A 25,004-nucleotide genomic window follows, 5' to 3' on the forward strand; every position below is an offset into this window, starting at 1 on the left:
AGCAACGCTAGGAGCTTGCTCAGAGCCAGCCCAGGAGCTGAGATGAGGGACAAATGGCGGCTCTGGGGAATGGCTTTATTTTTCTCAGCAGCCTGTGGTTGGGAGTCAGCCTTGCAGGGAGTCTGTGCCTGCCCTCGGTGACAGCACACATCAGTCTCTTCACCGGGATATCTGACAATCACGCGTTGAGTGCCCACTGTGCACTGGGTTGTTTTCCTGTCTCGCATGCTGACCTCTGTCCACGGTGGGATTTGCCCTTCAAGGCACGTGGCGGTACTTGTGACTTGGTGAATATGGGGTCCTTCTCGGTGCTCGGTTACAGCTGCCTGCTTCACTGAGGAGTCGAGCTGGGCGGGGGGGCGGGGGGTGTTGCAGTGGGGGTGGGGAGGCTGGCCGTCTGCCCAGTCTCCTTCACCAGGGCAGCTGAGGTGCCAGTTTCATCTTGCAGGGCCGGCTCACTTTGGGGCAGGTGGGTTTGTCAGGTTAGAAATTGCTTTCTCCAGCTAAAAGAGAAAGAGGGGGTTTGGAAGAAGGATGTAGAGAAGGTTGGGAACACTGCTCCAGTCCTGCCTGACTCGCCCAAGGGTGGATTCTGGGGTGGGCATTAGAGCCAGCGCCTCCCCGTGGCGCTGGTGGGACCACTGAGGCCCAGAGACAGGCAGCACTGGCCACAAGACAAGGGAGGGGTAGCCAGGCCCAGTGACCACTTGGGGCCAGGAAGTAGAGCCCATCAAAGTCCCAGGAGGCCCCTCCAAATTTGGATGCAAGGATATTGGTGCCCTCCATCTCCCCAGCCTGCCTGAATGCAGTTCCACCACTTTGCTCCGCCCAGGGGACCCTGGTACCTCCACCCAAGACACGGTGCCCACAGCTCTGCCACGGGACATCACAAAGAGGGACTGAAGGTTCAGCAGCTCGAAGAGGTTGTGTGCCTGGAGGAAGGGTTGTTAGGGAATGCTGGGGGACAGGTACCACCCACACCAACCTCTGGCTTTAATTTATTCCTAACCTGAAGGCTTTGAGTAAGGGCGAAGGAGCGGTACCCACGCCCCCAGGTCCCCCAGCCAGGAACGTGGCACACCTTGGCCCGTGCAAGACTGGGACCTGGGCCTGCAATGTTCAGTGTGACCACAAGAGGTCGCCAGAGTCCACACAAAGGACCAGTGGGAAAACTTTGTTACCCAGCATCATTCAGGGCCACAGAGGGGTTCGGACCACCCCCAGTTCCCCAACCTGCTCCCACCCTGCCCTGACCCCATGTTCCAGGCTCTGTGCTTGTGTGGGGGAGGGGAGGCAGGTATCGGCATTCAAAGTGATTAATAATTTTCCCACGATCACACAGGGAGAATGTGAGGGATCTGAAACTGAAATGCACTTGAGCCTCCTTGCAAAGACATCATTTTACCCACTGCCTCTTCCCCAGAAGCTTCCACTTTGAGAGCCCTCTCACTTCCCTAGTCTGTGTGTCATCCCAAGAACTCTAGGAGTGGGGTTCGGAGACAGCAGGGGCTGCTCTGCCCGTTCTGCTGATGAGGAAGCAGTTCCGGGGGCTGCACCGCATGCAGGAAGCTGGAGCCGAAGCTTCCCTGTTGGGCTCTTGCTCTGTACCATGGGGTCCTCGCCTGCCCCATGTGCGAATCTTCACCCTTACCTGGTGCAGGGAGGTCTCCGGGGACAGCAGCAAGGTCACTGGCTCCACGGGGCAGCCCGTGGCCAAGATGTCCTGGAGACACCACTGGGGACAGAGGAAGGGTGGTGAGGGCCTAGGCCAGCCCCGCCCTCCCCCAGGCTGTGCCTCCCAAACCTCTGCTCCCACATACCCTGCGGACTCCCCATCCCCCTGACACCCCACACGAGTACCCACTTGGTGTCCCGGAGCCCAGGAAAGTGGCTCAGCCTGGAGAGCCTGCACCAAGGCAGCCCTTCGAATGGTGCCCAGCAGAATCTGAGACTCTGGACGGGAGGAGCGGGGAGGGGGAGAACTGCGTCATGAAGAAGGAATCTGCATTTCCCGGGCACCTGCGAGGTGCCAGTGACTGGGCTGGGCATTCTTCTGTCTCTCAGGAACCCGCAGCAAACTGCATGTGTGTCAGGAACTATTATCACCCATTTCATAGATGAGGAAACTGAGGCTCAGAGGCATGGAGAGGTTAACGGTCACTCAGCTTCGTGGTGACCAGAGGCTTCCAGGGGCCAGGCGGGGCCTGCTCACCCCGAGGCTCCCCGTACAGCAGGGCCTCAGGGCAAGAGCAGGTTTGGGACCCTTGGGCCGTAGGGCTGGCTTTGTCCCTCACTCCCCACTGAAAGAGGCACACCTGGCAGCTCAGCCCAGAGAAGGCACCAGCCTGGGAGCCCACCATGTTCTGAGGTCCTACTGTGTGCTGTGGGCTTGGCAAGTCTCACTCCAAAGTTTACAGGCACTCGGTTTGGGGGTGACAGCCTATTATTTTTGTCTCTTATCTGTGCAACTAGACCTAAGTGTGCTTCCCCTTTAAAAACGAACAGATGAAAGCTATTTCTTGAATGAACCGCAGGCTCTGCAGCCCAGGCTGGAAGGTTCAAAGCTTTTTGCTTCCCGAGGCTCTCAGAGCAGAGTGGGCTTCGTCTTGGAGGCCCCATATGTCTTCGTTCCAGGAGACAGAGGCTCCCGGAGGGGGGTCCTCCTTCTGCATCTACGTTCAGACAGGATATTTGGTGCTTGGGGGGTGATGTTAGGGACATCCCAGTCTGGGTGGGGAGCAGGGCTTCGCATTCGGGATGAGACCTTCGGACAAGTTTGTACTGTATCCATCCCAATTTTCCAGGGGAGAAAACTGCAGTTCGCAGTGGCCCGTCAGTGGTTCTGCTGCTCGTCAGTGGCTTTAGGACTCTGAGGGTGATTGTGGGGGGGACTAGGACTCACATCACCGTGCAGGCTGCTCACTGCACAGGTACCTGCCCGAACGACCAGTGGGGACCAAAATCCAGCCGTGCCATGCTTGCCAGGTGCACACCATGTCCCATGTGCACAACCGGGACGTGGAGGCTGCCAGTGTGGCCTGAGAGGGCGTGGCCGTCTCCCCCCAGCTTATCCTTCCACTCGAACTATACTGGCCCCACTGGAGAGGAAAGCTCCAGCTAGAGCCTCTCCCAAGATTCAGCTCCTGTGTCTTTTAACAAAGAGCAGCCATTCCTTTTTCTTTAAGTAGCTCTTTCTCTCATGGCACCAGGGGTGGTGGAGGGGACTCCACCGGGGACCGCCTGCGGGGAGACCCAGGCAAGAGCCCTGCCGGAAGAGCCTGGTCACGCCCCCAGTGTCCTGTGCCTCTCCCGGGCACACCAGGCCTGGTTTGGAGAACTCCGAGATCTGTCCATGGACAGCTTTACGAGCACCTTCTCATTTCTCTGTCAAACATGTCGGCCACCCCGCAGCAGGGTGAGAACAGTCTCCGTGTTGACAGTGAGGAGACCTGCTTGGGGGGGGTGAAGTGATTTCTCCGAAATCACACAGCCGCGGAGCTGTGAGGTTCAGACTTAGGTCAGCCTCGCAGGTCCAATGCCCCGCTTACTTTTTCCTGGGCCTGACCCCGCCCAGAGGAAGGTAGAGGGAATGCCCCTCCCCACTGTACATCCCCGCCCCTCCCCCCACTTCCTGCTGAGTACCTGTGCTTTCCACCAGGGGGTACTCAGCCAAGTCTGTGGAGGTCACGACCTTGACCGCCTCCTCCAGCGGGGTGTCCTTGGCCAGCGTGGTGATGCCACAGTTCATGAAGTGCTCCACAAGGACTCGGTGAGAGCTGGAGGCAGAGGGGTGCTCCGGTCAGGGCCTGGAGTGGGGGCAGGAGGCGGGGGCTCCCGGGGCCAGTTTTGCTGGTTCTTGAGTGTGGGCAGGGACTGAGAGGCTCCCAGAATGAGCAACTCCTAGAGTCCCAAGGGAGCGAGGAACCTGGCGGTGGGCTCACCTATGGCCCGGCTCTGAATCCTCAGCCCCTGGAGCCCTAGCTTCCCCCCAGAGCAGCTCTGGTCTGTTTTAGTTAGAAGTTTTCCCTGGAGTGTATCACTTGAAGAAAAGTTTGATGGTGAAAAGAAAAAAAAAAAGCTTTAAAGTTTGAAAAACACCCCCATTTTGCAGATGGGGAAACTGAGGTTCAGAGCAAGGTGGCAGCTTGCATGTCTCTGGAGGCGGGCCCAGGACTCAGGGCTCTTATTCCTGCCTCTCGGGGGGCAGAGGCTGCTCTGATCCATCTGGCTGAGTGAGGACCTCAAAGCCTATTTCCATTCTAGCACCACCTCCAGCAGAGCAGTCGTGGGGAGCAGGCAGGGGCCCCCAGATTTGGTGCTGACTCTCTGTGTGACCTGGAGCAAGACATGGAAGCTCTCTGAGCCCCAGTGGCCAACAAATGGGTGATATCTGTCCGGTTTTGAAGACAGACTGATGACCAGTAAGACCTGGAGGCCCAGGAGGCCAAAGACTTGCCCAAGGTCATGCAGGGAGCTGGGAAGAATAGAGACAAGACAGCAGCTGTATGTTGGCCCTTCCAAAGCCACCCATGTCCAAGGTCATGAGCTTTGGGAGGACCTCCAGCCCAGCCTACTGGGACACCGTTGCCCCTGTCAGCCAGCCTGAGGCAGGCTCCACGCACCTGATTTTTCGGCACCGGATCCATGGAAGGTACGGCAGCTTCTTGACGATGATGGTGCCGTCATAGAAGGAGGGCTGGCAGCTCTGGGCAATGGCGTTGGCCACCAGCACTGCCATCAGCACGGGCAACGCGTGCACGATCTGGCCAGTCACCTCAAAGGCCAGCAGCGCCGTGGAGATGGTGTGGGTCACGGCCCCCGAGAAGGCCGCAGCCCCTGCAGGGGGCAGGGCAGGGCAGGGCAGCTCAGGCCAGGGGCCAGCTTCAGGAAGAGGACAAGGCTGCCGTGGCTTTAGCCACGGGCAGGGGCGGGGATTGTCCAGAGGCCACACTCTGGCCGCTGCTAGAGGACCTCAGTGCATGGGCTCAGTGAGGGGGAGAGCAGTAAGGGAGGGAATCAGGGGTCAGGGGCAAGACAGGGGCTGGAGAGAGTAATGGGGGCTCAGGGAAGGATGGGGTCTCACCGGGGGCTTGGTGACCACCCCGCGCCCTACAGAACCACTGGTTGATTCTCCAGGTGCAGCCCACCCAGTGGAGACCCGACCCACTTACCTGCCAGGGCATACCCCCCCGGCATGATGGGGTTGGTAACCCCTCCGGCCATGATGCCCTCAGGGAAAGCAAAAGAGACGGCCTCCCCTATGAGGCGCCCCGCAGCGGCTCCTGGCCACAGACTCAGAGTGAGCCAGCTGACCGGCCCCCGCAGCCCTCCATCCTCCAGGACCAACCTCAGTACCACCCCGGAGGGTGAGGGGGCAGACCAGGAGCCATGACCCTGCCCACTCACCCTGAACCTCTAGGCCCTCAGGACCCCAGACTCACCAAAGATAAATATGGGCATAAAGTAGCCAGCGGGAATGGGGATCGTGGTGGCCAGAATCAGCATCCAGAACTGGGGGGGGGACCCAGAGGGGCAGAGGCTGGAGGCAGCTGAGCAAGAGTGAGCCCAGCAGGGGTGTCGCAGGGAGAAAGAGGGTGCCCATGCACACGGCTGGTGTCCGGTGTCGGAGAAGACGCCGACCAGCGGAAAACACGTCACCCTGACAAGGTGCCTACTCTGTGCCAGGGGCTCCCCTGTCTTCCCTCTCAACCTTGCCTTTGAGGTAGGTGTAGTAACTATCCCATTTTAAAGGTATGGAAACCAAGGCTCAGAGCTGAAATGAGCAGGCCTGGCCCGCAGAGGGGGCAAGGGGCCGGTCAGGGAGTTGGGGTGGAAGGCCCAGGGCTGTGCTACATGCTGTGGGGAAAACCCCCACCCCACCCGTGGCTGCTCTCAGCTCTAGGCACACCCTGGGGGCCCACCTTCATAACCAGGAAGAAGGTGAGGGTCCCAAAGATGGTGAACTGTGGGTGGTACCATTCGAACCACAGGTTCTGGGGGTCGGGCTCCGCAGGCCAGGGTGGGGACGAGTTCCGGGTCATCAGTGCCCACGAGTTGTTGTCCAACAGTGTGTCCAGGAGCTCATTCATGGACAGCTGGGGTGGGGGCGGGGCGGGACTGCCCAAGGGAGCTGGGCACCGGTCCCCCCAGCCCTCACTGCCCGGCCCGGCCTCCTACCCTCTCTGCTGCTTCCCATGCCGGGGGGGGGGGGGAGCTTGGGAACTACTTGGAACCTCCTGGATGCACTGGCCTCCCCTTCTGGGTATCATGGAGTTGAGAGGAGATGGGAACTAAGTGGGCAGTAAAGTGGGGCTCCCCACCCCCGCTGGCCAGCTCAGGGCCTCTTACCCGAGAAGCCATGAAGCGGCCCACGCCCGGTGGGTAGGTGATGGAGGCGAGAACCAGGGCGGCCAGGGCCGAGTACAGAGGCTTGCTGTGGGTGGGGAGGGGACAGGAAGCTCCAGGGCTGGCCTTGCCCTTGGCCCTGCCAGCCTGGGGGAGCAGGAGGCAGGAGGGACTGAAGCGGGGACGTGGGTAAAAGGGGTTCAGTGAGGGACTGATGGTTCACGGGGCGGGGTTCTGTGGAGGGGTTGCTGGCCCAGTAAGAAGGAAGCCATGGGGGCGGGGGAGGGTGTCATGAGGAAACGGGGGTCTTCGAGCAGGGTGTGGGACAGAGGTTTGGGGGCCATTAGGAAGATGGGCCTTCCTATATGAAGGGGTTGTGGGCTCAGGAGGCCGAGAGTCCCCGGGGTATCCCCCTGAGAGGCCCCAGCCCCTGCCCCGAGCCCACCTGGTGGCCAGCAGTTTGGAGGTGACTGGGTTGGTCTTGACGAAGCCCAGGAACATTCGCTGGCAGAAGAGGTAAGCACAGCTCAGGACACCACAGATGGCCCTGTGGGGAGGGGGGGTGAGTTCAGAGCCCCTCCCAGGCCTGGGGCAGCAGTTCAGGACTGGGGGAGGGCTGCGGGGGTGGGGAGGAGGCCCCATGCTGGGCTCCAGGGGCCCCTGGCCCCCACTCACCCCAGCACCACGAAAAAAAAGATCTCTGGCAGGTCAAAGGGGATGTCCACCCGGAAGCTGGTCTTGAAGAGGGAGGTGATGGTCTCTAGGCAGGGAGGGGCGAACATCACACCCCCACCCGGCCCCGCCCTGTCCCAGTCCCTGCTCCCTGCCTGCTTTGTCCCTCCTACCCTCAGGGCCCCCCACCCTTCCTGCCCAGTGCTGATCAGCTGCCTCCCCCCGTCCCTAGGAGGAAGAGGGGGGCGTGGGAGAGGAAGGACAGGGGAGAGGAGGAGGGAGGAAGGGAGAGGGAGAGGAGGCAGGGGTGCCGGGAGGTACCAGGTGGTGGGGGGCTCACCCTGCTCGCTGTTGAAGACCGCCAGGAGGCGGAACATGAAGGCCCCGCAGGTTGCAGCGAAGAAGCCTCTCCAGTAATCCCAGATGGTGAAGTGGGAAGACACGACCTCGATGCTGAACAGGACTCCTGGAGGCAACGCTGGCCTTAGACAGATCCCCACGTCGACCCCCCAACCGTCTCTCTGTCCTGAGCTGAAGTGAAGGGAAGGCAGGTGCCCCGCTGCCCAGGGCCAAGGCTAAAATTACTGCCCACCCCTGAGCCAGGCCCCTGAGCCGGGCAGAGCAGTGAGCTGGTCTATCTGGCCCCTCCAGGGGACCGGAGGGGTGTGAGGGAGCCCCAGGGTAGGGGTAGGGCATCTCACCACTGAAGGGGGCTCCGAAGACTGTGGCCACGCCCACGGCTGCCCCCGCCACCAGCATTTCGTTTTGCTTGCTCTTGTTCTGGGGTGAGCCAGAGTCCTGGGCTCAGAGTGGGCCCCTGCCCTCCCTCCCTCTCACTCCTCCAAGGGGGCCCTGCACGAGCCACTCACCTCAGGCTCCCCCGTGGCCATGGTGCGCACGCGGCCCAGGTAGGCGGCCATCATCACAGTCAGGTGTACGAAGGGGCCCTGGCGGGGGTCCGGGGGTGGCTCACAGGCTGGCCTCCCAGGGCCCGGGGCCTTGCCTCCCCCTCTCAGGGCCCAGGGTTGGGGGCAGAGGAAACCTCGCCCAGAGTCAGCATGGCCGCCCCGCCAGTCCCACCTCTGCCGTCTCCCGGCCCCTTTGTCACTCCCTGGGGACCCGACCTCCCTCCTTTCCAGGACCGAGTCCCAGGAGGCAGGCACTGGTGGAGACCTGTCTGACCCAGCTTCGGTGGGGTGATGGGGAAAAGGCGGAAGGGGCAGGAGAGCGGGGCAGGCTGGGCAGGGGAGCCCTCGTGCCCGCTCGTACCACTTTGCCCAGGAAGATGGTGCTGCCGGCGGCCAGCGTGCAGGTGAGACCCACCACCTTGGCCCCGAAGTTCCTGATATCCAGGTAGTCCTCCAAGACCACACCAGACAGGATGGTCTTCAGCTCTGGGATTCCAGAACCTTGGTGGGAGGAGGGACGGTCTCGGATGACACCCTTAACACCTGACCCTGCAGAGGGTGTTTCCTGCCACCCTCTTGCCAGGTCCTTTTAAACCCTAGGAATTTGGATTCATAAACTCATTTTTCAGATGAGGAGATGGAGGGTCAGAAAGGGAATGTGAGTTGTCCATGACCTTCCAGCTGGGCCCGGCAGATGGCTATGGCAGGATCAGGGGAACCCAGGGCAGGCTCTCAGGGGACCCGGGACACAACCCTAGAACTCCCATCTGCTGGCCTGCGGCCAGAAGCAAAGCTGACAGGCTGGGGGAGCCGTGCCCTCCATGGGCCCCTCCCTGGGGATGTCCTTGGCACCGGCCCTGCAGGGGAACCTGCCACCAGTTCCCCCCGTCACCGCCCAGAAAAGCTCTCGGGAAGGGACCAGAGCCATTGCAACCCAGGAGTCGAGATCTGGCCTTCTCGCTGTGTGACTTTGGGCAAATGACATGGCTGCTCTGAGCCTGGCTGTGAAATGGGGTCCTGCGTCCTGCCTCCACCCATCGGAAGAGGTCTCAGCCAGCAGAAGTGCAATGCGGGGCACACAAGCAAATGGCCTGGTGACCGGCTCACCTCCTGAGGAGGACGTGATGCTCTGGGAGAAGCCGGAGGAGAAGGAGACCAAGGCGATGGGGTACACGACCCAGGAGAGATACCGGAGCAGGTGGCCCTCTCCAATCTCCCGGTACAGCCACTTGTGTGCTGGGGACAGCCAGGAGTCAGGGACCACCCCCAGGCCCTGCCCACCTCCTGACCAGGAAACACAGGCTTGGGGTGGGGAGGCCCAGGCCATCCAGGGGGTGACACACCCCAAGAGGAGGCAGGAGCAGGACCCTGGGTCCCTAACCAGTTTTGCCACTTCCTGGCTGAGGTTTTCGGTCCAGCGACCCAACCTCCCGAGCCTCTGTTTCCCTGTCTATCAAATGCACGAGTGATGACCTCCCTCACAGGGTCATTGTGAGAAATGAGACAGAGTGTGAAGCGCCTCAGACCATGTCTGCTGCAGAGCAGGTCCCCGGGATGGCCCCTGAGCAAGTTCCCCAGAGGTGTGTTACACCCTTCCTGCCCCATGCCCCTTCTTCCAGGAAGACCTCAGGGTGGAGGCAGCCTGCTGAGGCTTGCCAGCTAGGCAGGTGCCCTCCCCCAGAACTCCTGAGTTGAGAGCAGGAGGGAGGGAAGAGAAGGAGCTGAGCGACAGGAAGAGGGGAACACAGAGCTCAGATGAGGACTCTTGGGAAAATTCAGGAGGACCAGAGATGGGCAGGAGCCTACCCAGGGTCACACAGCAAGTCCAGAGCAATGCCAGGACCAGATCTAGGCCCCCTCCCCAGCCAGGCCCCTCCCCAACCCCCGCTGCACCTGGTGCCCATCTGGCATCCCTGAGAGGGTGTTCAGAAGCCCTGGGTCCAGAGCAGGTGTGTGTGCCAGGGAGAGCTTACCTCGGATCACACGCTCCACAGTGAAGCTCATGGTGTAGCTGATGAGGGCCATGAGCACCCCGAGGGTCATCAGGAAGTACCAGTCCTCACCCACACGGAACAGCTTCTGCTTTAGCCATTCCAAGCCACCTGGTGCAGGGGCAAGGGGTCACAGCCCAGAGCCAGTGGGGCATGGACCTCGCCTTCCCTGGGGACCTGCTCTCCCTCCCAGCAGGGAGGGCAGGGGCGGTACGGGGCTGGGGCTGGGGCAGGTGGTCCAGCTCCAGGCGGTCCAGCCTGGAGGTGGCTTTGCCTTGTATGAGATGCAGAGCAGGATCTGTGGCTACGAAGGTGGCAGGCAGCAGAGGGGCCTTTGGCAGCTCTGCCCTCCCCACCCCTGCTCCACTCTGAGGTACATATGTAAGACCGACCAAGGGGCAGGGGTGTGGAGGGAGTGCTGGGAGCAGCAGGTCTCTCCGGTACCGCCATAGCTTGGAAAACACAAGGTCTAGCAAGACTCCTGCGTTGTCCCAGGACCTGCAGGGCTGCGGTCGAGCCAGAGAGCACCCTCTGTGCCCCTGGCAAGGCTCCTGGCACTGTGATCGGGCCTCGGAGCTGCATTCCCGAAAAGCAGAGAGTAGGCGTTTAGCAAGTCTGACCCGTAGACAGATGGACAAACAGAAGCCTTCCCTCTGGGCAGCGATGTCCGGAGCAGACAAAAGGGGGGGGCAGCTTTCAGGCTTTCAGGTGGGTGGGAAGGTGCAGCCTGCATAGGGGGTGATGTCCTGAGGGGTCTTCAACGGGGAAGGGAGGGGGACCTAGGTCTCACCTCGGATGCCTCGGCGGATGCGCGGACATGGGCCCCATAGCTCCCGAAGGGCCACAGGGTTGCCTGGGGAGCCCTCACGCAGCCCCACCAGCTCCTCCATCTGGTTCCCGATGCAGCGGACAGGCGGATGGGCCCTTGGTGAGTGGCTCCGACGCCGTTACACTGCCCCCAGGCCCTTCCGATATCGCTGCCTCCCAGATCAAAATGAAGGTGGCGTTTTCCTGTTGTGAGTACGTTCTCAGGAGGGGCATAAGTCTGGTGTGCCCTGGGGGGTCACCGAGGGGGTGTCTGTGTGCGTATAATGTGGGGGTAGGTTCCTAGCTGTGCCCTGCGTGTCCAGTAGCAGAGGGGTCAAGCCAGGTCCCCAGGCCTCAGAGCCCTCTTCTCCCTCAGGTGGCCACTGCCCCTCCCCTCCCTGGACACTGGTCTGCCTCCCCGCTCAGAGCCCTCTCCTTGCCCAGGGAAGCTCCTCGCTCACCAAGGGACCCCACAGATTGCTCCGACTCCCCAGGCCCATCCCCGAGCCCCCTCAGGGGAAGAGAGGTCGCAGAGGCAGGAAAACCCCAGGCCCGTAAGGAAGGCCCTGTGAGGATAGAAATGAGGTTCTGGCCCCTGCCCTCCACCCTCCTGCCCCTGCCCTGCTTGACCTGGCCCTGGCAAATTCCATCCAAGGCCACCCCCGGCTCTGCACCCAGAGGCCCCTCACCTGCGTCTGCCCGCCCTGCCTCGGCCGCAGATTGCGCTCCTCCGACAGAGTGTACCTGCAGCGCAGCTGCACCTGCACAGGTGCGTGTTCCACCAATCAACATCCTGCTCCCCTTCCTCCCCCCACCCCGCCCTGCCGGGGTTTACTGTGGCCATTAAGAATGTCCTTGACAAACCAACCAGAACTGCCCGGGCCGCTGAGCCGTGCCCCAGAGCAGCAAACAGGGGCCAGGAGCAGCAGCTCCCCGCAATCCACCAGAGCTATGAAGCCCTCTCTGCAGGCTCGGGGACCTGGGGCTTTGGTGGGGACCTCATCCACACTTCAGCAGGACAGCGAGGGGTCATCCGTGGGGCCTGAGGGTCAGGCCCTGGACTCTCAGAGCTGGGCACGGAAGGGGTTTGAAAAAGCAGAGAAAGGAGAGGGGAGGAAGCAGACAGAGCAGGGGAAGGGCTGGAGCAAAGGTGTGGGCACTGCCATTACTACCCCCTTGCTGGGTATCAGCGCTGCCCCCGCATTGGCGAGTGCTCATGGAACCCAACGAGAGGGCGACGTCATCCCAGTTTAAGGAAATGGAGTCTCAGAGATGCGAGGCTCCGGGCCCCAGGTGTCAGAGGCCCAGGGGAGAGGCAGAGCGGGGTCTTCCGCCCAGGATTCCTGACCCTGCAGCCTGCACAGCGCTTCCTGGCCCATCCAGGAGGCAGACCAGCCCGAGTGGGGCCAGGCCCTGGGGAGGAACTTCGACTTGACCCTGGGTCCAGCCCCCCAGTCTCAGGAAACTGCCTCTCAAACCACAGTGCTTCTGTGTAGATGCCCAGGCTCTGGGGCACCCCAAACAGGGGGCAGCAGCAGCGGAGGGTGGAGGAGGCTTGAAGCCACAGCTCTGCCATCCCCGGCCGGTCCTCCATTACTCGGAGTCTCGGTTTCCTCTTCTGTCCAATAAGGGGAGCCCGGGAGCTATGGGGACAGGGGCCTATCTCTGCTTCATTCCCACCAGCTCCTCCCCCCAACCAGCACCTGAGCCTGGAACAGTGTCTGGCACACAGTAGGTGTTCAATAAATACCTGCTGACTGGTTTCCGAACACTAGCTGTAGGCTGGCTGTGTGGGGAGCTGACCAAAACAGATCCCTGGTTCCTTCCCAGGACCCCAGGCTAGAATCTTGGGGTGCAGGGTATGACTCTGTGTTTGTTAAAAACTCCCTCAGGTGACTGGGATGCCCTGGCGCGTCTGGGATTCAAGGCATCGGATCGTCTCGGAAGCTTTTTCTATCCCTGTGATCTGAAGGGAGAGGCATGCTCAGAGACAGGAGACGGGCCTTGGTGACCTTTCAGGGTCCCTCCTGGTCACTGAAGCCAGTAGATGCAGTGCGTGTGTGGGCAACACCCAGGGACAGGGGAAGCGGGGGAGGAACGGTGGGCAGGGGTGGGGAACGAGATCTGACGCCCAGCAGCGGTGACTCAGGCCCTCAGCACCGTGACAGTGTGTCTGCTTTTAGCCACTGGCTCCTGTTCCCCCCACCCCTTCCCCCACCCTCTTCCCATCTCGCCCAGCGCTGGTAACTTCCTGGCAGCCCCCTCGGCCAGGACGGGTGACATGGGCCCCCGCAGGCATCCCCATTGGAGTAGCAGACCCCACTTTCTCCAGTCACTGCTTCGGCCCCACTTCGGGGACCACCAGCACCAGTAGCTCCCCCTATAGAGGGAGCCCCCAAGAATGAAGTTCTGTGGAGCCAGAGAAAAGAGAAAGGGTCTCCACCTTCAGGAGCTCCCAATTGACCCCCTGCCTGGGGGGAACTGCCTGATAGCTGAGCACAGCAAAGAAACCATGGACACAAGGAAGGCCAGGTCACCTGCCGGGGGCGGGGCGGGCAGAGTCAGGCGGTGCTGTGGGGAGGGGTCCCCTGTGTGGGTACAGCAATCAGAGAGGCCTCCATGGGCGAGGAAGGCAGGATTTGCGGAGGGGGTCAGAGGCCCCACACTGCAGCCTGGGCAGCAGGGAAGGGCCCACCCTCCTCCCAGAATGGCCTTTCCCCGGCTTCGCCCCGGCCCCACCTGAGGTCAGTCCTGGCTCTGCTGAGCATGGTTGAGCAGAGAGGGGCTGTCGGGGGCTGTCCGGGTCTTCTGGGCCAGCCCGTCTCCATGTACACACGCTCGGGTGGCCCAGCCTCCCGGAGGGAGGGCTTTGCATCAGATGTGCCTGGGTTCCAAGCCCAGCTGGGCCGCTTGCCCAGCGCAAGCCCACCACCCCTGGGACACTCTGTTTCCCTGTCTGTGAGGTGGGCATGAACCTCCTTCCAAAGAAGGCGAGGGTGCTGGGGAGCTCCTAGCCAGGGGCCCAGCAGCGTTCCAGAAATCGGAGCTAGAAAAATTGTCTTCCGGACTTCTCTACCTCTCCCTGAACTCTTGCTCGCCCACGCGCCCGCCCGCCATGGTCCCTGGTGGCTCCTCACAGCTGGAGTTCAGGCAGATGGTTCCCGGAAATATAACCTTCTAGATCTTTAAGGACAATTACTCCATTACCTGACTTTCGGCCCAACCCCCAGCCCTGCCTCAGGTTGCTAGCTTTCTCCTTGTGGGGCTCCCAAATGTTCCACAGTGTGTGGGGAGGGGTGGGGGGAGGACGGCATCTGGGTCCCAGGGGAGCTGGCAGGGGGACAGCAGCACACTCTGCCCCCTGCCCTGCTGTCTCAGTCTTTCCTCCCTAAGGGACGTTGTAAACATTAGCTGCCCGGAGGGAAGGAGCCCCTCACCTGGCAAAGGGGTCCAGCGGGGGGTCTTCCACCCTCCCCTGACCCGACCTGGATCCCATGCTGTCCCCAGAGCCAGGAGCGAGGGCCCCTCTGCCCTGATCTCCCACCACCCGGATCCCCTCTTATCAAGGGCTGGAACTTTGGGGCGGGGCGGGACGGGGCGGGGGGCGGATAGCAAGGGAACAGGAAATCGAAAAGCCTGACTGCAAGGAGCTTGCAGTCTGGCGGGGGAGGCGCAGCCCCCAGGAGCCCCAGGCTGATGGGAAAGACGGACACGCAAACCCCCCCTCCACACACCCACAAGCACAAGGTCCTAGGCACAGGGGCAGCTCTGGCCCCCTCCCTGCCGCGGTGCCGAGGCCCCGGGGCTGGAGTTATCGCCTGGAATGCCAGGCTATGAGCTCAGCCTCCCGGCCTGCATGTGTTGGACTGTCAGCAGGGCAGTCTCACTGGAGAAGATTTCCAGCCCCCTCTGGGCCACAGCAAGGCCTAAATTTAGCTGGTAGACAAGGGGCTGGCCCTGAGCCCGGGGACAGTCGGGCCTTATAAAGCGCCGGCAGTCCGGGCCCGGCACGCTCCCCCAGAGCCTGCCGCCCACAGCCTCTCCCACCCACCCCTGCCCGCCTGGCCAGGGCCCGGCTCCCACCCGTGGATGAGCCACAGGACCTCCTCCACCTTCAGAGCGGAGAGAAGCTTCCACTCCTCCTCTTCCTCTTCCTCGTCCTCCTCGGCCACCCGAGCCCTGCCCGCCCAGGACGCGCCCATGGACAAGGCCTTGAGCATGTTTTCTGAGGACTTTGGCAGCTTCATGCGGCCCCGCTCAGAGCCCCTGACCTTCCCAGGCAAGTGCTCAGTGCTCCGAGGGGACGGGAGACGCACGGGAAGGGGACACCTGCTCCAAGGCACCTTGGAAAGTGGCTGCAGCTGCCCAGCTGCCAGGAACAGGTGCTTCGTGACTGCAGCTGCATGTGGCCACCAGGACAGATGTGGCTGCAGAGACAGATGTGGTCATGAAAGCAGGCAGGCCTCCAAAGAAGAGCTGTGACTGGGGGCCAGCTGTGGTGCCAGCGGCCGGGTCCTTGCTGGATCTCTGGGGGGCGGCGGGGGGTTGAGGGGTGGGGTGGTGCAGATGGTGTCTCACACACTCACACCTCACCCCCCCCCACGCCTGGGGAGGCCCCCTCCCCACCCTGGGAAAAGTAGGCTGCAAGGGGGTGGAGAGGCGGGCAGGGAGGTTAGGAGCAGTAGCTGAAGGAGAAGTCAGAGGCCTGGGGCGGGGCTTCCCCTTTCCCCAGGAGAAGGAACCAGAAACCTGAGTTCTGGGTGCAAACCTGCCCTGTGCTCAGCTCACGGCAGCCCTCTCTACAGCCCGTTCTGGGGGGCCGGGCAACATCAAGACCCTTGGGGATGCCTATGAGTTTGCTGTGGATGTGAGCGACTTCTCCCCCGAAGACATCATCGTCACCACGTCCAACAACCACATCGAGGTTCGAGCTGAGAAGGTGAGCCTGCCCCCCACCCCTGACCCCAGGGTCTGCACCTGCACCCTCTGCCCAGTGTCCCCACCCCCATGTCCCATCCTGGGACTCCAGACCCTACCCTCTGTCCCCTCAAGCCCCCAGAACAAATTGGAGACCTGGATCCTGTCACTCGTGGGCTGTGGGATCCCCATCCCTGCCTTTCTCAGCCCCAAGATCCTTTTTTCGGGAATCAGGGCTGCTGAGAACACCACAGTGGGATGGGGGGGGGGGGATACAGGCAGGGCCACCTGAGCGCAGGTGAGAGGAAAGGAGAGGAGGGAGATGATGGTTGAGTGAGGGCAGCTCTTCTGACAGGCGTGGGGGGGAGGGGCTCACCTGGCAGCTGGGGGAAGGAGTCCCCAACATGACGCCCCTCAAGCCCTCTTCCTTCCAGGGTTCAGAGGCCCAGCCCCAATCCTGGGACCCTGGAACTAGAGTCCCTGAAGTTCAGGACCACACATTCCGAACCCCACTCTCCCTGTATCCATGGGTCTCGGGGTCACTAGCGTCTCTGAGTCCCGGCTCCCAGGAGGCCTGCGCCCCCGAGGAAGGTGTGGCCTGGACAGGGATGCTCGCCCCAGTGGGCCATGGCCACGGGCGCCCATTAAAGGCGAGGGTCTGCCCGAGGATTCCGCCAGGTCCCCTGTGGCCCGGAGCACCAGATGCTCAATGCCTGGGCTCCCCGTCAGGGATGCCAAGGACTGCGGGCACCAGGACCAGTGGGCAGCCTGTGCCAGCCCCGCCAGCCCCACCGGTGACTCAGCCACCCCAGGCTCCTCCGGACACTATGTGCTGACTGAGCCGTGGGGGAAGGGCCACCAACTCAGCTCTGACTGTGGACATCGAACGTGGCCGGGTGTCCAAAAGGGCTCGGCTCTGCCCTGGGCCACCTTCTCCATATTCAGGAGTCCCAGCTTCTGCACGGAGCCTCCTCTGTGTCTGAGCCTCCCCACTGGGAGCGCTGGGCCTCCTCTGGGTGCCTCTGCACCTGTCCCCGCACAGCCCTCGGCCTGTGGCCACCATCGCCCCATTCTGGCCAGCCCCTGGCCTGGCCTCCTCCACACCTGAGAGCAGAGCCCCTCAGCAGGTGGGGGCCCGGCCGGCTGAGACTGGGAAGAGGGAACGAGGGTGGGGGCAGCCTTCTCTGATGCGTCCCTCTCTGCCCCAGCTGGCGGCTGACGGCACGGTCATGAACACCTTCGCTCACAAGTGCCAGCTGCCGGAGGACATGGACCCCACCTCGGTGACCTCGGCCCTGCGGGAGGATGGCAGCCTCACCATCCGGGCACGGCGACACCCCCACACAGAGCACGTCCAGCAGACCTTCCGGACAGAGATAAAAATCTGAGGCCTCCGCCCTCCCCGGGCCTCCCAAAGCCCCACCTCTCCCCCACTGGCCCGCCAAAGTTTTCCTAACCCCCTCCCGACAGACAGCCCGCAGGACCTCTCTGCCCAGACTCCAGCCCTGACGCCCCCAAGACCCCAGGTGGGGAGCCCCAGCCCCACCCCCACACTCAGGCCTTCGGCTCTGCCCTTGCCTACCTGTGGCTCCAGATTCCAGATGTGGCCTCCTCACTTAATCCAGAGCAAAGGCATCGAGATGGGGAGAGGAAGATCCCAGAGAACCCTCTTGGGGAAGGGAGACGAGGCCAGGCGGGATCTCTGGGCAAATAATCTGCAGGACAGACTGACAAACGCTTTGATCCGTGGAGTCTCTGCAGGGCGGGGGTGGGGAAGAGAACCTGGGACCCTTTTGGCAAGGGGGCAGGAGAGACAGGAGGCAGATCTCCCGGCACAGGGGGGCAGAGGAGGCAGCATGGTGGAAACCTCTGTTCTCTAAGCTCCCAACCAGCGTCAGGCTGCCTGCCCACCTGGGGCCCCCACCAGCCAGCTGTGCCGGGCAGGGCTGCTGTACATAGATGGGTTTTTTCCAATACAGCTGGTTCGTAATAAACTGTGGGAAACTCCTGCCATCTATCACCGGCTCATGCCCCCAGGCAAGACCAGGCTGAGGGGTGGGGCTGGGCCTTCTCCCCGCACCCCCGCCACTTCCCTGCCCGGCCTGGGGTCCCGGGGCTGCTTCCCTGAAGATGGATCACCCAGCAGAGGTGGGAGGCAGAGCATGGATGGGGCTTGGGGTCTCAAGGTGGGACCAGTGTCTTGCCAACCTCCCCCCTGGTTTAATCTATGAATCTATAGGCTTGGTGCGTGTGTACCACACACGCATGCACACCCTGCTGACCTTCAAACACTAAGTGTTACCCTTAGTCAAGTCCAAATTCAGAACACTCCAAAACCAGGTTTCAGTCTCCACTTTTATCAGTGGGGAAATGGGTCTCTGACAGCTGATCGCCCCGTGCTCACTGAAAGTGAGGTATGAACCCTGGGAGGCAGAGGCTGCCCTCAAACTTCGCCCTTCCCCTCCGTGCACTGTGACGTCACTCTCTCTGCTTCTCTTGGTCCATGGCCCCTGTCCCCGCATCTTCCTGCTGGAGATTGCCCTCAGCCCAGTTCCCTCTGGGTCCCCAGGCCAGCACGGAATCTCCAGACGGCCTTCATTCTGGGGAGCCCCAGCCGCCCTCAGTGACCCCGGCTCAGTCTCCACACACAAAAACAGGGGTGAGATGGGTCAGTATTAGTCGGGGGTGGTGAGAGGGCCCCCGGGGCGAGCGGTAGAGCCAGCCCTCTGCTGTCTGGGCCTCGGGTCAGTGTTCTGCGGGGTGGCCTCTCACCCCTGCCACTCTGGGGTCCTTAGGGGATGTTTGGGTGAGGAGATGGGAGGGTCCTGGTATTGTACCGTGCACACATAATAAATGACAAAAATCACAGACTTCTGGAGGTTACCTGCCTGGAATTCTCAAACTTGGGATGAGGATAAACAGACATGCCTTCCTTGAGATTTGGGGGTGGGGTAGCTCAAGCATAACTCAAGACCTTACAGAAATACAGGTGTCTTTTGACTTCTTCCCTTGGCTCCCAGAACCACCTGGGCGGGACTTGGAATTATTTCTGCGAAGACTTGTAGTGCCCTTCTTTTCCAACTGCCAGCCAGCACCTGCCTGCCTCTCCGGCCAGACACTGTCTCAGGCACAGGGTGACCCATCAAAGGTGGGTCAGCTGCACTTACTGAGCTCCTGCCTTCCTGAAGCCTGTCTTGTACCAGATGGCCACTGAGGATCAGAGACGCTGTGTGATTGGCCTCGGGTCACACAGCCCCTGGGGCAGAGCCAGACTGGAACCTGGCTGGGGTGTTGGCTGGTTCAGGGAGCCCGGGTGCTCTCTGGAGGGACTCCCATGCACCCCATACCCCACCAGGCGCTACTGAAATCACAGTACCAGGCCAGCTCAAGCTACCGAGCTACCAGCAGGAGGAAGGGAGGGCGAGCGGGCACGGTATTTCCAGCCTCTGTGACTCACTGATTCCGCTGCGCTATTTGCAGCCCCAACACTCATCGGTCTGGGGTTTAGGGGAGGAGCCGGACCAGCTCCCCCCTTCCTTGACTCCCATCCATGGGGTCAGTCTCACCTTGGCCTTCAGGACCCAGCAAAGTCCCACCCTGGGCTGGGCCGCTGGCAGCCCAGGCTAGGGAAGGGGTCAGGCCCCCACATGGCCAATGGGGCCACATCCTTCCCACCCCAGCCCCCAGCAGACTGCTCCCCAGGTCAAGGTTTGGGGGATGAGGGTTGCACAGAGGACAGAGCGGCCGCTGGGGACTGGACACATCCAGACTGTGGGAGCCCTCCTGCCAAGGTGACCCTGTGGAAAAGGAGGGTGGGAGGGAAAGACCAGCAGGCTGTCTCTCAGTGGCTCCGCCCCCCAGGTGCCCCGGCTGGCGGCAATGCTTTGTCTCCAGGCCCCCCACCCTTTCCGTGCTAAATATAGACCTGGCTGGATGCCCACCACCCCGCCCCACACCCCATGAGGAGTAATTATAGCAGCCCCATTCATTGAGAGCCCAGAGCGAGCCAAACACACTGCTCACCCCCACAACGGTCCTGCAAGGTGGGTACCAAGGAGGACATGCAGGTTCATAGAAGTCAAGCGACAAGCCCAAGGTCACCCAGCTTGGAAGGGGCATGGTTGAGTCCTTGGCTGGGGCTCTAGAAAGCCCTCTGAAGGATCAGCCCCAATCAGTAGCCCCCACTGAAACCGGAAAAGCCAGTGTCCGGGCTGCCTCTCACCTACCAAGATGCAACAGGCAGAGACAGGGGTTGAACCTTGATGGGCGCTTTGATCAGATGGTCAGCAATCTGAGAAGACCTGGGTTTGTTTGTACCCTAACAGACCATCTCACATTCCATTTTAAACCTGACTCTTTTTATTAGGAGAAGGAAAGTGTAGGTAAGGGGATTGGAATTCAGGGGGAAAGTTAATCAGATAAAAGCTGCAGCATTCTTCTTCCTCTGGGCCCCGGGCGGTGGGCGTCTCCCCCTGGAGCACAGTGGCTCAGCTGCCGCCCTGATTGCTCTCAGTCCTCCTGGGGCCCAAAGAGGGAGCAGCTACAGTCTCCTGGAGTCAGGGCGGGTCGTGCCTTCCGTTCCTGGAACAATAGCTTTTACAAGCATTGATTACGAAGCTTATTGGCTATCGCCTGAAACCAAAATTTTTCCTGCATTTGAGTCCCCCATCAACACCACGAGGGGCCCTACCAAAGCAGCCCCACTGCACCCCACACACAGCCTGTGCAGGAAAGTGGACTCGTACTTCTTTTAATTTTTTAGAAGGTTTTATTTATTTATTTTTAGAGAGGGCAAGGGAGTGAGAAAGAGAGGGAGAGAAACATCAGTGTGTGGTTGCCTCTGGGGACCTGGCCCGCAACCCAGGCACGTGCCCTGACTGGGAAACCTGCCGCTCTTTGGTTCGAAGCCCGTGCTCATCCACTGAGCCACACCAGCCAGAGGTGGCCTTGTACTTCTTATAGCTCTTGGAGTGGGCTTGGGCAGGAGGCACGTTGAGAATATGGTTTCCTGCAGAGCTAGAGACCTGGGAGAAGGTCCAGGTTAGGCGGTGTCAGAGACCCTGAGGGGTGCGGAGGACCGAGGAGGCTCCCTCACTTTCAGAGACCTGGCCCAGGAGGAAAGACCCCTCCTCGAGAAAGCCCTCCAGAACTACCAGCAGAACCCCAGGCCATACCTTGTCGTCAACAGAAATTCAGACTCAGATGAAAAGAGCATATTGCTCGGGGCAGACCCTGGAGCCTCAGCCAGGTGCTTGGCCAGCCCTGGTCCCTTGGGGAGTCGGTTCAAACTCCTTATGGGAGACCAAGGCCCAGAGATGGGGAGGCCCTTGCCTAGGGTTACACGGCAAGTCAGTGGGAGAGACGGAACGAAGACCAGACCTCCAGAACCTCAGGCCAGGGCTTCTTTGCCAGAGAAGCACACCCTTGGCATACTCTTCCCTGGCCTAGGGGCTGAGCCCCACCACACTACACACATTGCAACCCCGGGTCCCCGCCCCATCCGCCCACCCCCTATCTGCCTTGGACCCTAGTTCTGCAATAGCAGAAGAATAAGCCTTAGTCTGCCCTCTTGCTCCCAAGCCTGGCATGGGAAAGGAGCTAAGTCAACGTTTGCAGGATTAAAAACAAGGACAACTAATGAGCTTCAGTACAGAGCGGAGGGTCCGCTGCAAACTCGGGAGCCACCCCACGTGGGTTTGACGGCTCTGCTGCTCCTGAACCGCACGATCTCGAGCGCATGCCGTCACCTTTCTGCGCCACAGCAAAATGGCGCTAAGAAGCTCTACCCACTAGAGCTGTTTCAGAATGCATGTAAAAGCCCTGGCGCTGGGCTGTGATGTCCGTAGCTCACGTGTGCCACGCACAAAATTGCCCAGGGCACCCCCAGCTTTACCCTCACTCTCCCTGGACCCAAGGCCAAGGCAGGGCTAGAGGAACAGAGAGCTGCCTTGGTACCTGGGGTCTTCTCTCCAGGAGACACAGGTGAGGGCAGGGCTGAAAGGTTCCCTGGGCCTCCCAGAAGAGCCTGTCTGGGCCCCAGGGGTGGAGGGGGGGGGGGGAGGACACGCCTCCGGCAGCCTGGTTCCCTCACCCGTAAACAAAGACCGGGGAGCACCCTCTCAAAGCAGCTGGGAGGAACCAGAGAGAGATGATGTTCTAATGTAAGCTCAGTAAGTGCTAAGCTTTTGTTAAAACTGCGGTTTTCTGAACAAGGAAAACCAAGGTACCACCCACACACAGGCTCTGCCCCCAAACAAGAGAGGGTCCCCGGGGGCTTAGTGACTGGAGTCGGCTGGATGGGCCACCAAGGCAGCAGTCCCTGGGCAGGGGAGCACCTGTTATTTACAGTCAGCACAGCTGGCCTGCTGCTCACTGCCAGCAGCCAGCCAGGCCAGAGCACCAGGGCCCGGACCCAGAGACAACCTTCCAGAGAAATCTGGGGCCTACTGCACTGGGTGGGGGCCCTCTGGGTGCCACCCCGCAGGGCACAAAGCAGGGCTGCTGGCCCTACATAAGTTTTTTTAAAAGACGGTATTCCTTGAGATAGTAGGCAATTTTTTTCTTTTTCTTTTTTATTGATTCCAGAGGAAAGGGAAGGAAGGGAGAAAGCGAGGGAGAGAAACATCAGTCGGTTGGCTTTCTCCTGTGCAAGCCTCAAACGGGGACCAGACCCACAAACAACCCAGGCATGTGCCCTGACCAAGAATCAAACCCACGGCCTTTTGGTTTTTGGGATGACATCCAACGCACTGAGCTGCACCATTCAGGGTGCCCCACATAATTCTTTTTTTAAGTAATTTTTATTGATTATGTTATTACAGTTGTCCCATTCCCCCCTCCATTCCCCTCCACCCTGCACACCCCCTCCCACCCACATTTTCCCCCTTTAGTTCATGTCCATGTGTCATAAGTTCTTTAGCTTCTATATTTCCCATACTATTCTTGCCCTCCCCATCTATTTTCTACCGACCATCTATGGTACTTACTCTCTGTACCTTTTCCCCTTCTCTCTCCTCCTCCCCCTCCCTGTTGCTAACCCTCCATGTGATCTCCATTTCTGTGGTTCTGTTCCTGTTCTAGTTGTTTCCTGAGTTTGTTTTTGTTTTAGATGTGGTTGTTAGTAATTGTGAGTTTGCTGTCATTTTAGTATACGTGTTTTTAATCTTCTTTTTCTTAGATAAGTCCCTTTAACATTTCATATAATAAGGGCTTGGTGATGATGAGCTCCTTGAATTTGATCTTATCTGAGAAGCACTTTATCTGCCCTTCCATTCTAAATGAAAGCCTTGCTGGATAGCACAATCTTGGATGTAGGTCCTTGCGTTTCATGACTTGGAATACTTCTTTCCAGCCCCTTCTTGCCTACAAGGTCTCTTTTGAGAAATCAGCTGACAGTCTGATGGGAACTCCTTTGTAGGTGACTGTCCCCTTATCTCTTGCTGCTTCTAAAATTCTTTTCTTCATTTTAATCTTGGCAAATATAATGATGATGTGCCTTGGAGTGTTCCTCCTTGGGTCCACCTTCTTTGGGACTCTCTGAGCTTCCTGGACTTCCTGGCAGTCTATTTCCTTTGCCAGATTGGGGAAATTCTCCTTTATTATTTGTTCAAATAAGTTTTCCACTCGTGGCTGTTCCTCTTCCCCTTCTGGTACCCCTATAATTTGGATGTTGGAGTGGTTAAAGATGTCCTGGAGGTTCCTAAGCCTCTCGTTTTTTTTTTTTTTTTTAATTCTTGTTTCTTCATTCTTTTCTGTTCGGTTGTTTCTTTCTTCCTTCTGGTCCACTCCTTTGATTTGAGTCCCAGTTTTTTTCTCATCACTGTTGGTTCCCTGTGCATTTTCCTTCATTTTGCTTAGCATAGCCTTCATTTTTAATCTAATTTGTGACCAAAGTCAACCAGTTCTGTGAGCATCCTGATCACCAGTGCTTTGAACTGTGCATCTGATAGATTGGCTATCTCTTGGTCGCTTAGTTATATTATTTCTGGAGCTTTGATCTCTTCTTCTGTTTGGGCCATTTTTTGTGTCTTGTCACGCCTGTTACGTAATGAGGGCCAGAGCCTTAGGTGTTGACCAGGGCGGGTCAACACAGTTGCTGGGTTGTGATGCTGTATGTGGGGGCAGGGTCCGAGAGGGAGCAATGGCACTTGCTCCGCTCTCTGTTGGACTTCAGTCCCTTCCGCCGCTTTCCCCAAGTGAACCGGGCCTTTCTGGTGCTGATTCCAGGGTGGGTGGGCTTGTGTGCATTCTAGGACCCTGTGGGTCTCTCCAACAAACTCTCCTGTTGGCTGGGAGTCTCTCCCTGTGCCTCAACCCCCACAGGTGTTTTCAATCAATGTTTTGAGGCTTTATTTCCCCAAGCTGGGACCCTGGGTTGCAAGGTCTGTCTCGCTCTCTGTTTTCACCTGGTTTGTCTGCATGCGAATATGGGACCGTGTAGTCAGCCAGCCTCCTTACCCGCAGTGCCTGGCTTCACAATCGCCACCTCACTGGGTCTGCTCGTTGCCACCCCACACCCGGGATCTGCCAGCCCCCGCCTGCGTGCCTGGGGTCTGCCCTCTGCCGTCTTACACGCCCAGGGTGCCTTGAGCATCCAGTTTCACCGCTTTTTGTGCCACGACCCCTCTCCCCTGGCTGCCCGACTCCACCCTGCCTACCAGTCTGAATGAATGTGTCTATTTTATCTCCTTGGTTTGCCGACTTCCATGTACTTCAATTTTCTGTCAGTTCTGGTTGTTATTTTGTTTCTAGATTGTTGTTGTCCTTATTTTGTTTGTGCGAGGAGGAGGCACAGCGTGTCTACTTACGCCTCCGTCTTGGCTGGAGGTCCCCCACACAATTCTTGAGCACCTACTACACTAGGCAGTTTAAGGCACTGGGGACTGCTAACGTAAAACTAAAAAGGCCTTTCCACATGACAGGCAACAGGCATTTATTTGAAACATACAAGAATAGCTCTTCAGGAAGCATCGATTCAGGCAGAAACCCAAGTAACATTCTGATTAAGAAACAAAGTCAAAAAAAAAAGGAAAAGAAAAGAAACAAAGACAAGGGCTGTTTTTGAGAAAGGGAAGAAGAGCGATCACATCAACAGGAGGAAGGCATTTCTGTAGGTGCAGGTAACCTAGCGATGCGGATTCTAAAGAACGGTTGTAATTTTCAGTCTGGGAGTAATAATCTCTGCTTTCTTGTTGTTTGCAAACAGTTCTTGGGGCCATAAGGCTCCTCTGGACCCGGCCCAAAGCTTATTTTGCTCCATTTTAACATCCAAAGGTTTGAGGCATAAGACGTGCAAAGTAGTTTCTCTGCCGGGGCAGCACCAACTCCATTTTATTTAAAAATTTTTAATTTAATTTATTTATTT

General features: G+C 59.6%; 2 protein-coding genes across 7 annotated transcripts; one reads left to right on the plus strand and one right to left on the minus strand.

Annotated features, from left to right (window-relative positions):
* Positions 1 to 54: 54 nt before the first annotated feature.
* On the minus strand, positions 55 to 11,499 carry LOC119049973 (chloride channel protein ClC-Kb). Of its 6 annotated transcripts, none has more exons than XM_053660709.1 (20): positions 11,413 to 11,499; positions 10,707 to 10,927; positions 9,899 to 10,027; positions 9,033 to 9,161; positions 8,287 to 8,426; positions 7,887 to 7,964; positions 7,719 to 7,815; positions 7,358 to 7,483; positions 7,021 to 7,105; positions 6,791 to 6,892; positions 6,349 to 6,433; positions 5,922 to 6,095; positions 5,442 to 5,511; positions 5,172 to 5,282; positions 4,623 to 4,836; positions 3,643 to 3,776; positions 1,865 to 1,953; positions 1,652 to 1,735; positions 846 to 932; positions 55 to 503 (listed from the first exon to the last, which is right to left on the minus strand). In XM_053660709.1, the coding sequence occupies exons 2-20, from the start codon at positions 10,804 to 10,806 to the stop codon at positions 456 to 458; spliced, it is 2,082 nt and encodes a 693-aa protein (XP_053516684.1). In that variant the 5' UTR covers positions 10,807 to 10,927; positions 11,413 to 11,499; the 3' UTR covers positions 55 to 455. The 6 variants fall into 6 exon arrangements, with proteins under 6 accessions (XP_053516684.1, XP_037002020.2, XP_053516682.1 ...); XM_037146125.2 differs by having other exon boundaries at positions 7,719 to 7,797; positions 10,707 to 10,971; positions 11,413 to 11,484; XM_053660707.1 differs by having other exon boundaries at positions 10,707 to 10,971; positions 11,413 to 11,484.
* A 3,239-nt stretch (positions 11,500 to 14,738) lies between these two features.
* HSPB7 (heat shock protein family B (small) member 7) lies at positions 14,739 to 18,510 on the plus strand. The gene is made up of 3 exons (XM_037146137.2): positions 14,739 to 15,002; positions 15,529 to 15,662; positions 16,849 to 18,510. The coding sequence occupies exons 1-3, from the start codon at positions 14,813 to 14,815 to the stop codon at positions 17,026 to 17,028; spliced, it is 504 nt and encodes a 167-aa protein (XP_037002032.2). The 5' UTR covers positions 14,739 to 14,812; the 3' UTR covers positions 17,029 to 18,510.
* The last annotated feature ends 6,494 nt before the right edge of the window (positions 18,511 to 25,004 follow it).

This window comes from Artibeus jamaicensis, unplaced genomic scaffold (assembly GCF_021234435.1).
Source record: "Artibeus jamaicensis isolate MK-2021 breed Jamaican fruit bat unplaced genomic scaffold, CSHL_Jam_final scaffold_847, whole genome shotgun sequence".
Classification (NCBI taxonomy): Eukaryota; Metazoa; Chordata; class Mammalia; order Chiroptera; family Phyllostomidae; genus Artibeus; species Artibeus jamaicensis.

Coding starts and splice junctions, on each gene's coding strand:
- LOC119049973 (XM_053660709.1), bottom strand. CDS start 10,806: ATGGAGGAGCTGGTGGGGCTGCGTGAGGGCTCCCCAGGCAACCCTGTG. Junction 6,434..6,790: donor TCCAAACTGCTGGCCACCAG/GTGGGCTCGGGG, acceptor CCCCACCCACAG/CAAGCCTCTGTACTCGGCCC. Junction 5,283..5,441: donor TATGCCCATATTTATCTTTG/GTGAGTCTGGGG, acceptor GTCTGTGGCCAG/GAGCCGCTGCGGGGCGCCTC.
- HSPB7 (XM_037146137.2), top strand. CDS start 14,813: ATGAGCCACAGGACCTCCTCCACCTTCAGAGCGGAGAGAAGCTTCCAC. Junction 15,003..15,528: donor AGAGCCCCTGACCTTCCCAG/GCAAGTGCTCAG, acceptor CCCTCTCTACAG/CCCGTTCTGGGGGGCCGGGC. Junction 15,663..16,848: donor TCGAGGTTCGAGCTGAGAAG/GTGAGCCTGCCC, acceptor TCTCTGCCCCAG/CTGGCGGCTGACGGCACGGT.